The 16066-nt window shown below is 38.9% G+C and overlaps 1 protein-coding gene across 4 annotated transcripts in view; it reads left to right on the forward strand.

Moving 5' to 3' along the window:
* Positions 1–15311, forward strand: part of LOC128685233 (probable H/ACA ribonucleoprotein complex subunit 1) — a 41850-nt gene extending 26539 nt beyond the window's left edge. For 3 of the 4 annotated variants that reach the window (XM_070082992.1, XM_070082990.1, XM_070082991.1), the window contains exons 6-7: positions 5153–5297; positions 14579–15311. In XM_070082992.1, the coding sequence (XP_069939093.1) occupies positions 5153–5297; positions 14579–14694 (261 nt within the window). In that variant the 3' untranslated portion in view covers positions 14695–15311. The remainder of the gene's footprint in view (positions 1–5152; positions 5298–14578) is intronic. The other variant, XM_070082993.1, reaches the window with a different exon arrangement.
* The last annotated feature ends 755 nt before the right edge of the window (positions 15312–16066 follow it).

Genomic DNA, 16066 nt, shown 5'->3' on the forward strand with positions numbered 1-16066 from the left:
ATAGATATGTGGTACCTAGATCCGACTTATGACCGGATTAGGTTCCTAGATAGCCGGTCGATAAGTAGAATAGATAGATCAATAGTACTAGAATAACGCTATCGATAGTATAGACTTTATTTATTGTTTATTTAGATAGAGATTAGATTTGCCACGATATAGGCTAGTTTATATTGCTAGATATCCGATCCTGTGATAGATGGCCTAGATAGCATGTGGATATAGAGGCCTAGAACTAGCCCTAGATAATAGGAATAGCATATAGATATATCTAGATATCTATAGTTCCATTATCTGTTATAAGCAAATTTAGGAAATTTGCTTAGTATATCTATATCTTATTTTCATTAATAAGATATCTTAGACATATCAGATAGGTTATTATAGATCTAGTCTCTGTATTCCTCAATAAGTGGATAATTAGCATATAGTGTTCAGAGTGAGATAATACCTGATCATTATATTTACATTTAGTTTGATCATCATACTATATATCTCCCAAAGATGCAGATACTTGCCAGCCTAGCCTGAGTACCACATCAGTCAGTCCTGTTCCAATGCCAAGTTGCTCCATAAACCCGGTAGCTTATCCGGATACGTTCATGTTATCATAGTTGGGAGTTATAGATTGTTTCAGGCTCTTTGCATTCCTTAGGTAACAATCATCTTCATACTTTACTTCCCTTCTGGCTTATGTGTTTCTAATGCTAGACTACAGTTATGGCAGTTCCTATTCGTTCTCCTTGTGGATCTACAATTACTTAAAGCTAACAGTAATCTTTATCATGAAGGTAATCCTTGTATGTGATGGGATCCAAATTTAGCAATTGTACACTTCAATTCTTTGTCCCTAATTTTTTAGTATACTATTACACAGCTACATGGGCAATTGTTGTTGGAGTCAATTATTGAAGTAAACCTTCATGGACATGAAAAGAATGAAAGTAATGATTGATGGAGTCAAGCTCAGTGTCAATGGTGACTCACTTTATCGCCATTAGGATTTACAAGATTCAGGTTTGCAGTGTAGGAGTTATTGTCTTCTTAATTTTGCCTAAAGGTTCGCAAATTTATTGCATTTTGATTTCTTACTATCGGTGGCAAGCTTGGAGCCAGATGTCAGCCCATGGTAGACTCCTGTTTAGAAAAATTCAAATTCAGGTGTATATAACTGTGGGATGAACTTGCATGCATCTAGCTAGAAAAATTTGGGTTGGGTTGAGCAGCTTGCATTCTAACTAGTGATAAGGGGTGGAGGATTATTGCAATGAGCATTCTTGGGAGGGACTGGTGGGGTGGGTGAGTGTTAAATGAACACATTCTTCCATGGAAGGTGGTATTTGCTCTTGGTTTGCCTACAAGTGATTACCTGGTTCATTTATAGTTTACTTAAAAGTTAATGCAGTGGCGTTTACTGATCCATTTAAAGATCTGGTTGTGTAATTTACCTCCTAGACATTGGTGATGAATGGTGAAAGTAGTTGTCTGGTTTGTTTCTCAAGATTCTAAAATCATGTTAAATGTTGAATTTCCATAATCCTATTCACCTGAATCTAGAAATTACCAGCTCCTTTTCCTCATGTTAATTTTAACTTTTTGTAGATTCTGGGACAGCAGTCTAGTCCTACTTCATTTCATTCTGGAAGGGTCGGAGGAACTTTCATCCTAGTGTGAATATCAGGCAATTGGGGCAGGCATTTAATCAATTATTTTTTGGAACCCTAGAAGGTTTACTTGGCCAAAATCTGGAAGTCTTCGCACCAGAAATCGTCCAGAAATTTTGAAAAAAAAAAAAAAAATTGTTTTTTCTTACAGGAATTATGGCCGCATATTTTTGTGAAGGTAATAAACGTAGAATCTGGATCAGTAGGGTTGTGAGATACGGTGCCAAGTTTGTAGAAGTGGAATGTGGTGGTGGTAAGGATCAGCGATTGGCAAACAATTACCGTGTTATGTTGTTTTAAAAAGTTGTTTTAGTTGGTTTTTGTTTGGTTTTCCAATTTTTTCTATTCCTAACTAAAAACAGTTTAGCCTGGGAGACCAATAGTGTTATATAAGTGTAATCTATAATTCTGGACTGTAAAAATTGGAACAACAAGTCTTAAGCAACTAAAGGTTAAAATTGTCATTTAATTATTGTTTACCACTTTTTTTTTTATTACCAATAAAATTAGTGCACAAATTTATTGTATTTAATTTACCTAATTGTTTCTTTATCATAAAAATTATTTAGTTGTTACAATCATGGTCATGGTTTTAGAATTGCTGGAGGCTGTGGAACTCCTTGAAACAAGGCACCAATTGCTATTAAGGCCCTGTAAATTAATTCCTTTCAGGACATTACTTTGGATTTGTCCTTTGGCGTTTCTTTGTTGCGTCGTTTTGTTTGAATGCATTAGACTGCAAATCTCTTCGAGGTTCAAATTTCTTTTTGAGTTATAAGGCTGTATTAATTGATGATACCTTCTCTCAAGCGGCAGGTATATTGTGAATGGGTCGAGACCATGATGTACTGGATGTTATTACCTGGTAATATTCGTTATAGAGTTGTACACTGTACCAATCCATTTACAAACCAAAAGTTCGTTCAGAAATTCCGGTCGTAAGTTGCAAGGTGGTTTAAGTCGGAATTTACATACTTGAATAATGCAATTCAAAGCATTTTTGTAAATGTCCTTTATTTTGATTGTTTTATTTGGAAGAAAGTTTCGATTTTGTACCGTACCTTGGCTAGCTTTCTTGTAGACACAGTCAATAAAACCAATCCTGTGGACGGTGTCAGCGAGCATGTATACAACAAAAGGCCTAGGAACTGGTTTTTGAATCGTTCCCCAAATTAGGGTCACTCGGATCAACTTTACCACTATCGGCATTTCATTATCGGTGATTGGTCTCAATAATGTTGATTTATCTGGTTGTCATACCACGTAATGCCATGGAAATTTGTCATTGGCAGTAAATACCTGCCTTGGCGTCTTATTTCATTAATAAGAATACCTGCGTTGAGCTGGGCATATGTTTACGATTACACTAGGTTATTATACTGATCTGTCTCTGTGAAATTCCTCTAATAATGGGCTTGGTGTACAAGTTAGCTCGGTATATAATGTAGCCCTTACCAAGAGAGTGCCATCCATGTCCTGATCTCGTACACAATAGTGGATACCCAATAACATCTTGTGTGTCTCCAACTGTTTTACCTACCCGTGTAAGTACAACAATTGTCCAATCCTTGCCACTGTCAAGCAATCACAGTACAAACAATTTTATACCAAAGCGGTTCCTCTTGCTCGGTATATACTGCTTGAATGACAGTCTACCTTTGAACAAAATCAAAGACTCGTCAATTACAAGATTCTTGAATGGATAAAAGTATATCCTGAACTTTTGTTTGAGATACATGAAAACATTTCTAATCTTGTATAACCTGTCACTTCTGTCAGGCCTGGTTTTGTCAGAGAAGTGCAACATACGTAACAGTAAGATAAACCTGTTCACTGGTATTATTTCACTGAAGGATGGGGTACAAATTAGCCGATCTGTGGACCAGTATGCTTTTATATTATGCTTATAGACATGAGGCATAAGCATTATTGTTGCAAAAAGCAAATACATTTCTGCAACAGTCGTCTCTTTCCACCTGTGTAGTCTTGACTGTGGTGATAAGATCGTATTTGCCATGGTGTACTGAAAATACTTATTACTTTCCTGACAATAATTTCCATCAATGGCTGGTCAAAGAATAATTCAAAGAATTCCAGTTCATTGGCCGTGGTTCCAAGGGGACAGGTAGGTAGAATTCCACTTTGCGAGTCATCAAAGTGGTGAGGGCTGGGAACAAAATTGGGATTTTGCTGCCAATCCCAGATACGGTTTGCTGGTGGATACTGGACATCATAGGCTGGTTGTACGGGTGGTTGTGGCGGGCTGGTGGGTGACGTAATCAATTAAGGACCTAACATAGGCTATGTACATCATTCTCACGATTCTCACATTAGCACAATAGTTGGGATTGTAGCCAGCAACAGCTTTGAGAGCATTTAGCCTAGCTTTACATTTCTTGTTTAGTTGTGGTATAGTGGATTTGTTAAAGGGTACATCTACACCAAGGTATCTGTAAGTTTCAACGTAGCTAATGATTTCACCCTGCAAATAGATGGGTGGGGGATGTCGTTTGCTTGTTAATATCTTTGTTTTAGAGGAAGATATTATGAGGCCTAGTCGATTACAAATTGCTTGAACTTCATTAAGAATGGTATTCATCTTCTTATGCCCTGTTGTATGGATCATGATATCATCAGCATAGCTTATAGCTATATGTTTAGGTGAGGCAGGTAGAGCATTTAGGAGAGCATTAATCAGAATATTAAATAGCATGGGACTAAGAACTCCTCCCTGCGGTGTACCTAAAGACATTTCTTTAGAATCACTTCTGAAGCCTTGGTAAAGGACAGAGGATACTCTATTTGACAGGTATCCTATTATCCAGCAGAGTAAGCTACCACCAATATTCATTTTGGCTAGTTCATGTAGTATAACGGTTCTGTTTGCAATATCAAATGCAGATTTTAGATCAAGAAAAGTGGTAAAACTAGTAGAGGTGTGTGCAGTGAGAAAGGTGGAAATACAGTTCTGCACACTTTTACCTTTCATGAACCCATAGAGGTAGGGGGAAAGTTGATGTCTGATTCTGTAGTACAATCTGTTAAGCATCATTCTTTCAAAAGTTTTGCAAAGACAACTAGTTAAGGAGATCGGCCTAAATGTATCAGGCTGTTGGGGCTTAGGGATAGGCACAATGAGACTATTGGTCCAGGAAGTAGGAAGAACGCCCTCAATGTAACTGAGATTATACAGTGCCAACAAAGGGTTATCAGGCACGTGCCTTAAAGTTCTGAGAATATCATAGGTTATACCATCCTCTCCAGGAGCAGTTGATCGACCTTTGGTTAATGCATTATCTAATTCTGTAAGGTTTAGGATAAACACTGTGTACAACACAAATAGTTGTTTATTTCCCAGAAATTTGGCATAAAAAACACGGTCGTAAGTCGAGTGGTTGTAAGTTGAGCAGGTCGTAAGTCGGATGGTAGGTGTAATCATATCTAATTCTGTGCTCAATCTTTCAATACAGTATATTTTTTTTTTTCAGATATATATAGATTCTAAAAAATTGCTGCCTCTCTTCATGTTCCTTCCTGGTTTTGTACCAAATAAAGGACGTGGTAGAGGTGGTAGAGGAGGACGAGGAGGAAGAGGAGGTGGTCGTGGAGGCAGAGGAGGAGGTGGAGGCCGAGGTACAAAACAATCTGGACATATATTTTTAAGAGTGGTGTATACATATAGTGAGTTAATGAATGACAGTGAATGTGTTCCCTCTCTCTTTTTGGATCACCCAATCTCAGTCTAAGAGTGCCAGTGTGTTAAAAAAAATCTATATTTGGTAGGGCTGGCTAAGTAATTTCTTAAATTCCATTTTCATTGTGGCAGCAGTCATGTATTCATTTGGATATAGGCACATCACTTTCTCAAAGCCCTTCATTAACTTCGGCACTATCTATCAGGGGATCCATTGTACCATATGGTGTAATGCACCATATGGTTCAAAATCATAGAATTCCTCTTCAGATACACTTCCATCAGTGTTAGAACTATCACTTGGGAAGAGGAGAGTCCCAATTCGCCAGGGAGTGAGAGCTTCCTTTCCGCAAGGCATGTTGAACAAAGCGTACTGAGATTGCGTTCCCACTTACTTTCTTAGGACCCATGATCAGAAAAAAGAAGTTTGGCAAAATAACTGTACAAAATGCAAGCAAAGCACGAGAGAAATACTTCCATGTCCAGGTAAACAGTGTGCTATGCCACCTAGTGGCAGCAAAGTTCATTATTATTATTAACCCTTTGAGGGTCGACAGGCCCTCTCCGAAACTCGTTCTCAGGGTCGGCCAAATTTAAAAAAAAAAAAAATTATTTTCTCTTATGAAAAGATAGAGAATCTTTTCCCGATCATAAAGACACCAAAAGTTTGAAATTTGATAGAAAACTTACGGAATTATGCTCTCGCAAAGTTAGCGGTCTCGGCGATGTTTACGCATCGGCGATTTTGCCCACTTTGAGCCCCATTTTCGGCCAATTTCACTGTACTAGTCGACAAAAAACATGAATATTTCGCTAGAACTCCATTTTTTCTATCGAATGGATGCAAGAAACCACTCATTTATGAAATTCAACTATCCAGTACAGTGGTCAGAATTTAGCAATTTTGCCAATTTCACACAAATTTCAAAAGATGCCAATTTCGGAATAGGGTCCAGAATAAACAAGAAAGACATTCCTGGCACTAAAATGACATTTCCTCTAGTCATTAGTCATGTCTCAAGTCCCCTCTTATATTCTTTTGCTTTCCACTTTGAATTTTTATTTTCACAAAAAATATAAGATTTACTGTTATGCAGACTACTGCATTAGTGTAAAAAATGGTATAAATATTATTGGTGCACGTGTGAAAGAATATTAGACTCACCAGTTGACGTGTATTGCACGCTTGGCACGATTTGTTTACTTTTGAAGTTTGGTAAAAATCGAACATTTCTGCTACTTTGAGCTCAATTTCAAGGCACCTTTCTTTGTAAAACCAGTCAAAATCATCTCAATTTCTGTAATATGTCTTCCATTCTATAAAATGAGACCAAGAAAACTAGAATACAACAATAAATACCATACGAAAATACACTGCAAAGTCGCTGATTTATTCCCAAAAAATGGTCAAAGTTTTTTTTTTCTCATTATGCACTGTGTGCTGCAGGATTTTTTTTAGACTGTGCACACTGACCACATAGACCCATTCTTTCATATGAAGGCCTACCAGCTTTCTCCCACTAGATTTGAGGCCGCTAGAATTTATGAGTACTAGTACGTCAAAAACCCCTACGCGTAAAACGTACTAGTACGACGAAAACCCTCAAAGGGTTAATAATAATAATTTAGGGAACTTGAGCACAGATCCAATTCCCTGATCAAGAGCCCCTCACCAGTATCAAGGAACCTTGATGCTGGTGAGGGGCTCTTGATATAGGGAATTGGATCTGTGCTCCAGTTCCCTAAATCAATAATTTTTCTTTTTTTCAACAAGTCAGCCATCTCCCACCGAGGCAGGGTGGCCCAAAAAAGAAAGAAAATACCCAAAAAGAAAATACTTTTATCATCATTCAACACTTTCACCACACTCACACATTATCACTGTTTTTGCAGAGGTGCTCAGAATACAACAGTTTAGAAGCATGTACAGTGGACCCCCGCATACCGTTGGCCTTACATAATGTTAAATCCGCATACCGATACATTTTATCGCTAAGATTTTGCCTCGCATACCGCTAAAAAACCCGCTCAACGCTGTTCGTCCGAGATGCGTCTAATGTGCGGCCTTAGCCAGCCTCACATGTTCCGCTGGTGGCATTGTTTACCAGCCAGCCTCCGCGGTAACATCCAAGCATACAATCGGAACATTTCGTATTATTACAGTGTTTTTGGTGATTTTATCTGCAAAATAAGTGACCATGGGCCCCAAGAAAGCTTCTAGTGCCAACCCTACAGGAATAAGGGTGAGAATTACTATAGAGATGAAGAAAGAGATCATTGATAAGTATGAAAGTGGAGTGCGTGTCTCCGAGCTGGCCAGGTTGTATAATAAACCCGTCAACCATCACTACTATTGTGGGCAACAAAAAGGCAATCAAGGAAGCTGTTCTTGCCAAAGGTTCAACTGTGTTTTCGAAACAGAGATCGCAAGTGATGGAAGATGTTGAGAGACTCTTATTGGTGTGGATAAATGAAAAACAGATAGCAGGAGATAGCATCTCTCAAGTGATCATAAGTGAAAAGGCTAGGAAGTTGCATCAGGATTTAATTAAAAAAATGCCTGCAACTAGTGATGATGTGAGTGAATTTAAGGCCAGCAAAGGTTGGTTTGAGAGATTTAAGAAGCGTAGTGGCATACATAGTGTGATAAGGCATGGTGAGGCTGCCAGTTCGGACCACAAAGCAGCTGAAAAATATGTGCAGGAATTCAAGGAGTACATAGACAGTGAAGGACTGAAACCTGAACAAGTGTTTAATTGTGATGAAACAGGCCTGTTTTGGAAGAAAATGCCAAGCAGGACCTACATTACTCAGGAGGAAAAGGCACTCCCAGGACATAAGCCTATGAAAGACAGGCTTACTCTGTTGATGTGTTCCAATGCTAGTGGTGATTGCAAAGTGAAGCCTTTATTAGTGTATCACTCAGAAACTCCCAGAATGTTCAGGCAAAAGAATATCCTCAAGGCTAATTTGTGTGTGCTGTGGAGGGCAAACAGTAAGGCATGGGTCACTAGGGACTTTTTCTATGACTGGTTACACCATGCATTTGCCCCCAATGTGAAAGATTACCTAACTGAAAAGAAATTAGACCTTAAGTGCCTCTTGGTGTTAGACAATGCCCCTGGTCATCCTACAGACGTGGCAGAGCGACTTTATGGGGACATGAGGTTCATTAAGGTGAAGTTTTTGCCTCCTAATACCACTCCTCTCCTGCAGCCCATGGACCAGCAGGTTATTGCAAACTTCAAAAAACTGTACACAAAAGCTCTGTTTGAAAGGTGCTTCGTAGTGACCTCAGAAACTCAACTGACTCTAAGAGAGTTTTGGAGAGATCACTTTAATATCCTCAGTTGTGTAAACCTTATTGGTAAGGCTTGGGAGGGAGTGACTAAGAGGACCTTGAACTATGCTTGGAAGAAACTGTGGCCAGAATGTGTAGACCAAAGGGATTTTGAAGGGTTTGAGGCTAACCCTAGGAATCCTATGCCAGTTGAGGAATCAACTGTGGCATTGGGGAAGTCCTTGGGGTTGGAGGTTAGTGGGGATGATGTGGAAGAGTTGGTGGAGGAGGACAATGAAGAATTAACTACTGATGAGCTGCTAGATCAACCTCAACAGCAAGAGGCCAGACCTGAGGAAACTGGTTCTGAGGAGGGGAGAGAGAAATTGAAGAAGTTGCCTGCTACAAAGATTAAGGAAATCTGTGCAATGTGGCTGAAAGTGCAAACCTTTATGGATGACAATCACCTTAACACAGCTATTGCAAGCCGTGCTGGTGACTGTTACACTGACAATGTTGTGAAACACTTTAGGGAAGTCATAAAGGAACGAGAGGTACAGGCCACTATGGACAGATATGTTGTGCGACAGAAGTCCAGTGACTCTGAAGCTAGTCCTAGTGGCATTAAAAGAAGAAGGGAAGTAACCCCAGAAAAGGACTTGACACCTCAAGTCTTAATGGAAGGGGATTTCCCTTCTAAACACTAAGACTCTCTCCTCCTCCCATCCCATCAATCATCACTAGATCTTCAATAAAGGTAAGTGTCATGTAATTGTGCATGCCTTTTTCAGTTTGTGTGTATTAAAATTAATATTTCATGTGGTAAAAATGTTTTTTTTTCATACTTTGGGGTGTCTTGCACGGATTAATTTGATTTCCATTATTTCTTATGGGGAAAATTCATTCGCATAACGATAATTTCGCATAACAATGAGCTCTCATGAACGGATTAATATCGTTATGCGGGGGTCCACTGTACGTATAAAGATACACGACATATCCCTCCAAACTGCCAATATCCCAAACCCCTCCTTTAAAGTGCAGTCATTGTACTTCCCATTTCCAGGACTCAAGTCCGACTATATGAAAATAACCGGTTTCCCTGAATCCCTTCACTAAATATTACCCTGCTCACACTCCAACAGATCGTCAGGTCCCAAGTATCATTCGTCTCCATTCACTCCAATCTAACACGCTCACACACGCTTGCTGGAAGTCCAAGCCCATCGCCCACAAAACCTCCTTTACCCCCTCTCTCCAACCTTTTCGAGGACGACCCCTACCATTCCTTCCTTCCCCTATAGATTTATATGCTTTCCATGTCATTCTACTTTGATCCATTCTCTCTAAATGACCAAACCACCTCAACAACCCCTCTTCTGCCCTCTGACTAATGCTTTTATTAACTCCACACCTTCTCCTAATTTCCACACTCTGAATTTTCTGCATAATATTTACACCACACATTGCCCTTAGACAGGACATCTCCACTGCCTCCAACCATCTCCTCGCTGCTGCATTTACCACCCAAGCTTCACTTCCATATAAGAGTGTTGGTACCACTATACTTTCATACATTCCCTTCTTTGCCTCCATAGATAACGTTTTTTGACTCCACATGTACCTCAACGCACCACTCACCTTTTCTCCCTCATCAATTCTATGATTAACCTCATCCTTCATAAATCCATCCGCCGACACGTCAACTCCCAAGTATCTGAAAACATTCATTTCTTCCATACTCCTCCTCCCCAGTTTGATATCCAATTTTTCTTTATCTAGATCATTTGATACCCTCATCACCTTACTTTTTTCTATGTTCACTTTCAACTTTCTACCTTTACACACATTCCCAAACTCATCCACTAACCTTTGCAATTTCTCCCATAAGCACAGTATCATCAGCAAAAAGTAACTGTGTCAAATCCCATTTTGAATTTGATTCCCCATAATTTAATCCCACCCCTCTCCCGAACACCCTAGCATTTACTTCTTTTACAACCCCATCTATAAATATATTAAGCAACCATGGTGACATTACACATCCCTGTCTAAGACCTACTTTTACCGAGAAGTATTCTCCCTCTCTTCTACACACCATAACCTGAGCCTCACTATCCTCATAAAAACTCTTAACAGCATTTAGTAACTTACCACCTATTCCATATACTTGCAACATCTGCCACATTGCTCCTCTATCCACTCTATCATATGCCTTTTCTAAGTCCATAAATGCAATAAAAACTTCCCTACCTTTATCTAAATACTGTTCACATATATGCTTCAATGTAAACACTTGATCTACACATCCTCTACCCACTCTGAAGCCTCCCTGCTCATCTGCAATCCTACATTAATAATACAGTGTAATAATAATAATGAGTGAGCTTCAGTTCCCTAAATTAAGAATAATAATAATAATTATTATTTTAATAATAATAACAAGGAGCTTCAGAACACCGCCACTAGTTGGCGCAGCGCTCTATTTACCTCACCGTGGAAGCATTTCTCTCGTGCTTTGCTTGCATTTTCTAGTTATTTTGCCAATTTTTTTTTTCTAACCATGAGTCCTAAGAAAGTAAGTGCAAAGGACAGTGCTGAGAAGAAAAAGAGAATGATTTCCATGGAATTAAAGCATGGAATCATAGATAAACAATGAGGTGGGCAGGTTGTGGGTTGAGGGGGTAGCTGGGGAAGCTCGCTCACAGTTAAGTTCACCGATAAAGTGTAGCAAGTGAGTTAAGCGATTAAGCAATAGAAAAAGGACGAAATGAAGCTAATTCCTCCAATGTTGTTGTTTGGGTTTATAGGGCCATTGACAGCATACGCTGCTGTGTATTGTTATTCTTCCACCCTCAACCTCTGCCACTATCTCTTCTCCAAGGTATGTAAATATGTATATACACTTTATAAAATCAGTTTATTTCTTTACATTCTCTTTTATGTTTTTATACAATATTTCTTATATATATATACAGTGGTCCCTCGTTTTTTGTAATTAATCCGTTCCTGGAGGAGCTACTATAAACGAAATTTACGATTTGCGAATCAATTTTCTCCATAAGAAATAATGTAAATACAATTAATCCGTTCCTGACACCCAGAAGTATTAAAACAAAAAATTTTTTTACATGAAATATACATGTATTACATAAACAATACAATGGGAAATGATGAATGAAACATTAACAGCATAACACTTACCTTTATTGGAGATTCTTCTTAGTGTATGGGAGATTGGAGGAGGAGAGAGAGTGGATTGTTTATTGTTTGGAAGGGGAATCCCCTTCTAGCAACACCTCAGGTACCAATTGCTTTTCTGGGGTTGTTTGTCTTCTCTGTTTCTTAATGCCACTAGGACCACCTTGAGAGTCACTGGAGTCCTGTCTCGCAAAATAACTGTGGAGAGAGCTCTGTTTCTGGCGTCTCTTTAACACTTCCCTAAAATGGCCCAAGACTGTCACTGTACATGTTGCCAAAATGGCTTGCAACAACCTTGTTAGGGTGATGTTTCTCCATAAAGCTTTCCATCTTACCCCACATAGTAAAAATCTCTTTAATTTCTGAAGAAGGCACCTTCTTCCATCTCTCTTCCTCCTCCTCTGCACCAAGATTCTGAGCTGCGATGTGTTGCTCTTCCTGCTGAAGCTCTTGCAGCTCCTCAGTGGTGAGCTCTTCATTGTGGTCTTCCACCAATTCTTCCACATCCTCCAAACTCACATCCAACCCCATGGAACTCCCCAGTGCCACAATTGATTTTACAACAGACATAGGCTCAGTCCCAAACCCTTCAAAATCCCTCTTGTCGACACACTCTGGCCACAATTTTCTCCAGGCAGAGTTCAAAGTCCTGGTAGTCACTCCCTCCCAAGCCATACCTATAAGGGTTATGCAATGGAGGATGCTGAAGTGTTCTCTCCAAAATTCCCTTAGGGTCAAGTGAGTGTCTGTGGTCACAGTCAAGCACCTGTGAAACATTGCTTTTGTGTAGAGTTTTTTACAGTTTGCAATGACCTGCTGGTCCATGGGCTGGAGGAGAGGAGTGGTATTTGGGGGCAAGAACTTTACTGTGATGAACCCAAACTCCTCGAAAATTAGGTCATCCAAGTTTGGAGGATGAGCAGGTGCATTGTCCATTACTAGCAGGCACTTGAGATCCAATTTCTTTTCCAGGAGATACTCCTTCACACTAGGGCCAAACGCTTCATTGAACCACTCGACGAAAATTTCCCTCGTGACTCATGCCTTACTATTAGATTTCCAAAACACACACAATTTACTCTTCATAACATTGTTTTTCCTGAACACTCTGGAATTTTCAGAATGGTACACTAGTAATGGCTTCACTTTGAAATCCCCACTAGCATTAGCACAGAACATTAGCATCAGCCTGTCTTTCATAGGCTTGTGTCCTGGCATTGCCTTTTCCTCTTGTGTAATGAATGTCCTCTTTGGCATTTTCTTCCAAAAGAGGCCTGTTTCATCACAATTGAACACTTGTTCAGGTTTCAGTCCTTCAGCCTCTATGTACTCCTGGAATTCATGCACATATTTTTCAGCCGCCTTGTGGTCCGAACTGGCAGCCTCACCATGCCTTACCACACTGTGTATGCCAGTACGGTTCTTAAATCTCTCAAACCAGCCTTTGCTGGCCTTAAATTCACTCACATCACCACTATTTGCAGGCAATTTCTTTACCAAATCGTCATGCAACTGCCTAGCCTTTTCACAAATAATCAAAGTCATAAGAATATCTCCTGCTAATTGTTTCTCATTTATCCACACCAATAATAACTTCTCAACCTCTTCGAGTACTGGTGATCTCATTTTTGTCAGCATAGTTACCCCCCCTTTGCAACAACAGCATCCTTGATTTCCTTTTTCTTGGCCACTATGGAATATAAGGTTGTGTAGGGTTTCTTATACATCCTGCCCAGTTTGGCTACACTTGTACCACTTTCATATTGTTCAGTGATGGTTTTCTTAAATTTAATCGTATTTCTCACCTTCTTTACCACAGGCTTGGCACTAGGAGCTTTCTTTGGAGCCATGGTAGCTTATTTAGTATTTGCAAGCACTAAAATAAATGGAATATTATGAAATATTTCGCTGGAGCATGCGAGGGGACCTTCGCTCACTGGTAAACAATGCCAGACTGGCTGCCGCCACGGCTCACGCCGTGGGTACGCGTCCCGGACGAATTATGACTCACGAGTCAACTTATGAAAACTGAGTCCATGTTTATACGAAAATACCCCTATGATTGGCGAAATTTACGATTGCCGGGAACTACGAAAAGCGAGGGACCACTGTACATTGTTTCAGTGTTTTCCTTATGAAACTAGTGATCTAGTGCAGTTAGCCTCACAAACACTCCATTTTCTCTTGTAATAAGAACGGGAAGCTTTGGTGGAAGCAGGAGTGGGAATGGCTACCACCACTAGTCACATAATGACATATTTTGTTCATTCTAGAGTATATATCATGTTTCTATATTATTTATATTGTTTATTATGTCAGATGAATTGTGATAGATAAATAAGCCGTAGAGTTGATATTAGTGTCATATTGAAGTATTTTGTCCTGCCTCCCGAGAGCAGGAATTCCGCAGGAACGGATGAATGGCATTTCAGTTAATTTAAATGAGGAAAATTGATTTGATATACGTATGAGCAAACTGAGTTACGAGCTAGGCCATGGAATGAATTAAACTCATAAGTTGAGCTTCCTATATATTTTGCCCTTGTGCTCGACCTCAGTGCACACACTTTTTCTTTCTCTGCTGTCTGCTATTCCCATGCTTTGCAGTGCTCTTTGACTCACGTGGGTTTAGCACTTTCCCTTTAATAATAATTTTAGGGGTTTATCTATTCTAATGTTTTTCCACATTGGCAATGAATTTTACAGGGTGTAAAATATTCTTTTTTCTTTTTTATCCAGGTGGTGGCTTTGGCCGTGGTGGTGGTGGAGGATTTGGCCGAGGTGGTGGACGAGGTGGTAGAGGAGGAGGAGGATTTGGTAGAGGTGGTGGTGGTGGTGGTTTTAAGAGATATTAAAAGTTTGTGATAAATTCGTTTTATCATGATCCTAAGTCTGCATTATGAGTGAATGATAATGAATGTTTCATTTTTGGGGTCACTCTGCCTTGGGGGGAGAGATGGCTGATTAAGAAAAAACTGTGCTGTGAATTTATATAGTTTTGTAATATACAATTGTTGTAAATTGTATATTTTAAGTTTATTGTCCATGCAAAAACACTCAGGTTTTTATGTCTCTTGCAATACTGTATGTAACGAGTCATTTTATAGTGTTTTTATATAAAATAAACAGTCTATCTTATTGCCTTTTCAAATATCATTTAGACATAAAAATGGATTTCAAGCAAAATATTATATGTGAAATACTACACAAGTTTTCATTATGGTTTAAAGCCATAATGGGAGTTTGGAGGAAGTAAATGTGTTCAGATATTTGGGAGTGGATGAATTGGTGGATGGTTCCATGAGATAGCAAGGGTTAGCTCACTACACAAAGGAGGAGACACAACCAACATAAATAACTACAGAATTATATCTGACCTGCCATTGTTATCCAAAATCTTTGAAAAATTAATCCATAACAGATTATACCCTTTTCTATTGTCACCCAAAAAAATCAAAGTGATTTATTTCCATTGGGGTCCTTTTAATACCTTATTATTATACTGGCCAGGGAGGTACATTTATTTTTTTATTTATTTATTTATTTATTTATTTACAATTTGAGCATACATTCAGAGGTACAAAAAAATACAGATAAGAGCAGCATGCCAAAGCCACTTATACTATGCATAGCATTTCGGGCTGGCTTAAAATTAACTAAGCAATGATGAAATCAGTGATAATACATTATTGTAAACAGATAACTATAAAGCACAAATGAGTATTACAAAGACAGGTCATATGGTTGCATGCATTGTTGTACATTCAGTCGTATGGAGTATTCTGTTAGGTAGTGTATTTAAAAAATAATAAAGTTTTAGGTTTTAGGTTTAACATTTATGTGATATAATTGTGAGAAACATTTAAGATATACAATTTATAAGGTTCAGTTATTCAGTATTTATTTGGTTTTGGGTGAGTAAGTGATCTTTGAGAAGAGACTTGAATTTATAAACAGGTAGTGTTTCTTTTATATTTACAGGTAATGAATTCCAGATTTTAGGGCCTTTTATGTGCATTGAGTTTTTGCATAGTGTGAGATGGACACGAGGAACATCAAAGAGTGATCTGTGCCTTGTGTTATGGTCATGTGTTCTGTTGAGGTTGGCAAGGAGATGTTTGAGGGGAGAGTTAAGTGTTCTATGTATGTAATAGGTGCAATAATAAGTATGGATGTTTTGTATGGTGAGTAGGTTTAGTGTATTGAATATTGGTGGAGTGTGCTGCC

This window comes from Cherax quadricarinatus, chromosome 8, assembly GCF_038502225.1.
Source record: "Cherax quadricarinatus isolate ZL_2023a chromosome 8, ASM3850222v1, whole genome shotgun sequence".
In the NCBI taxonomy this organism is placed as follows: Eukaryota; Metazoa; Arthropoda; class Malacostraca; order Decapoda; family Parastacidae; genus Cherax; species Cherax quadricarinatus.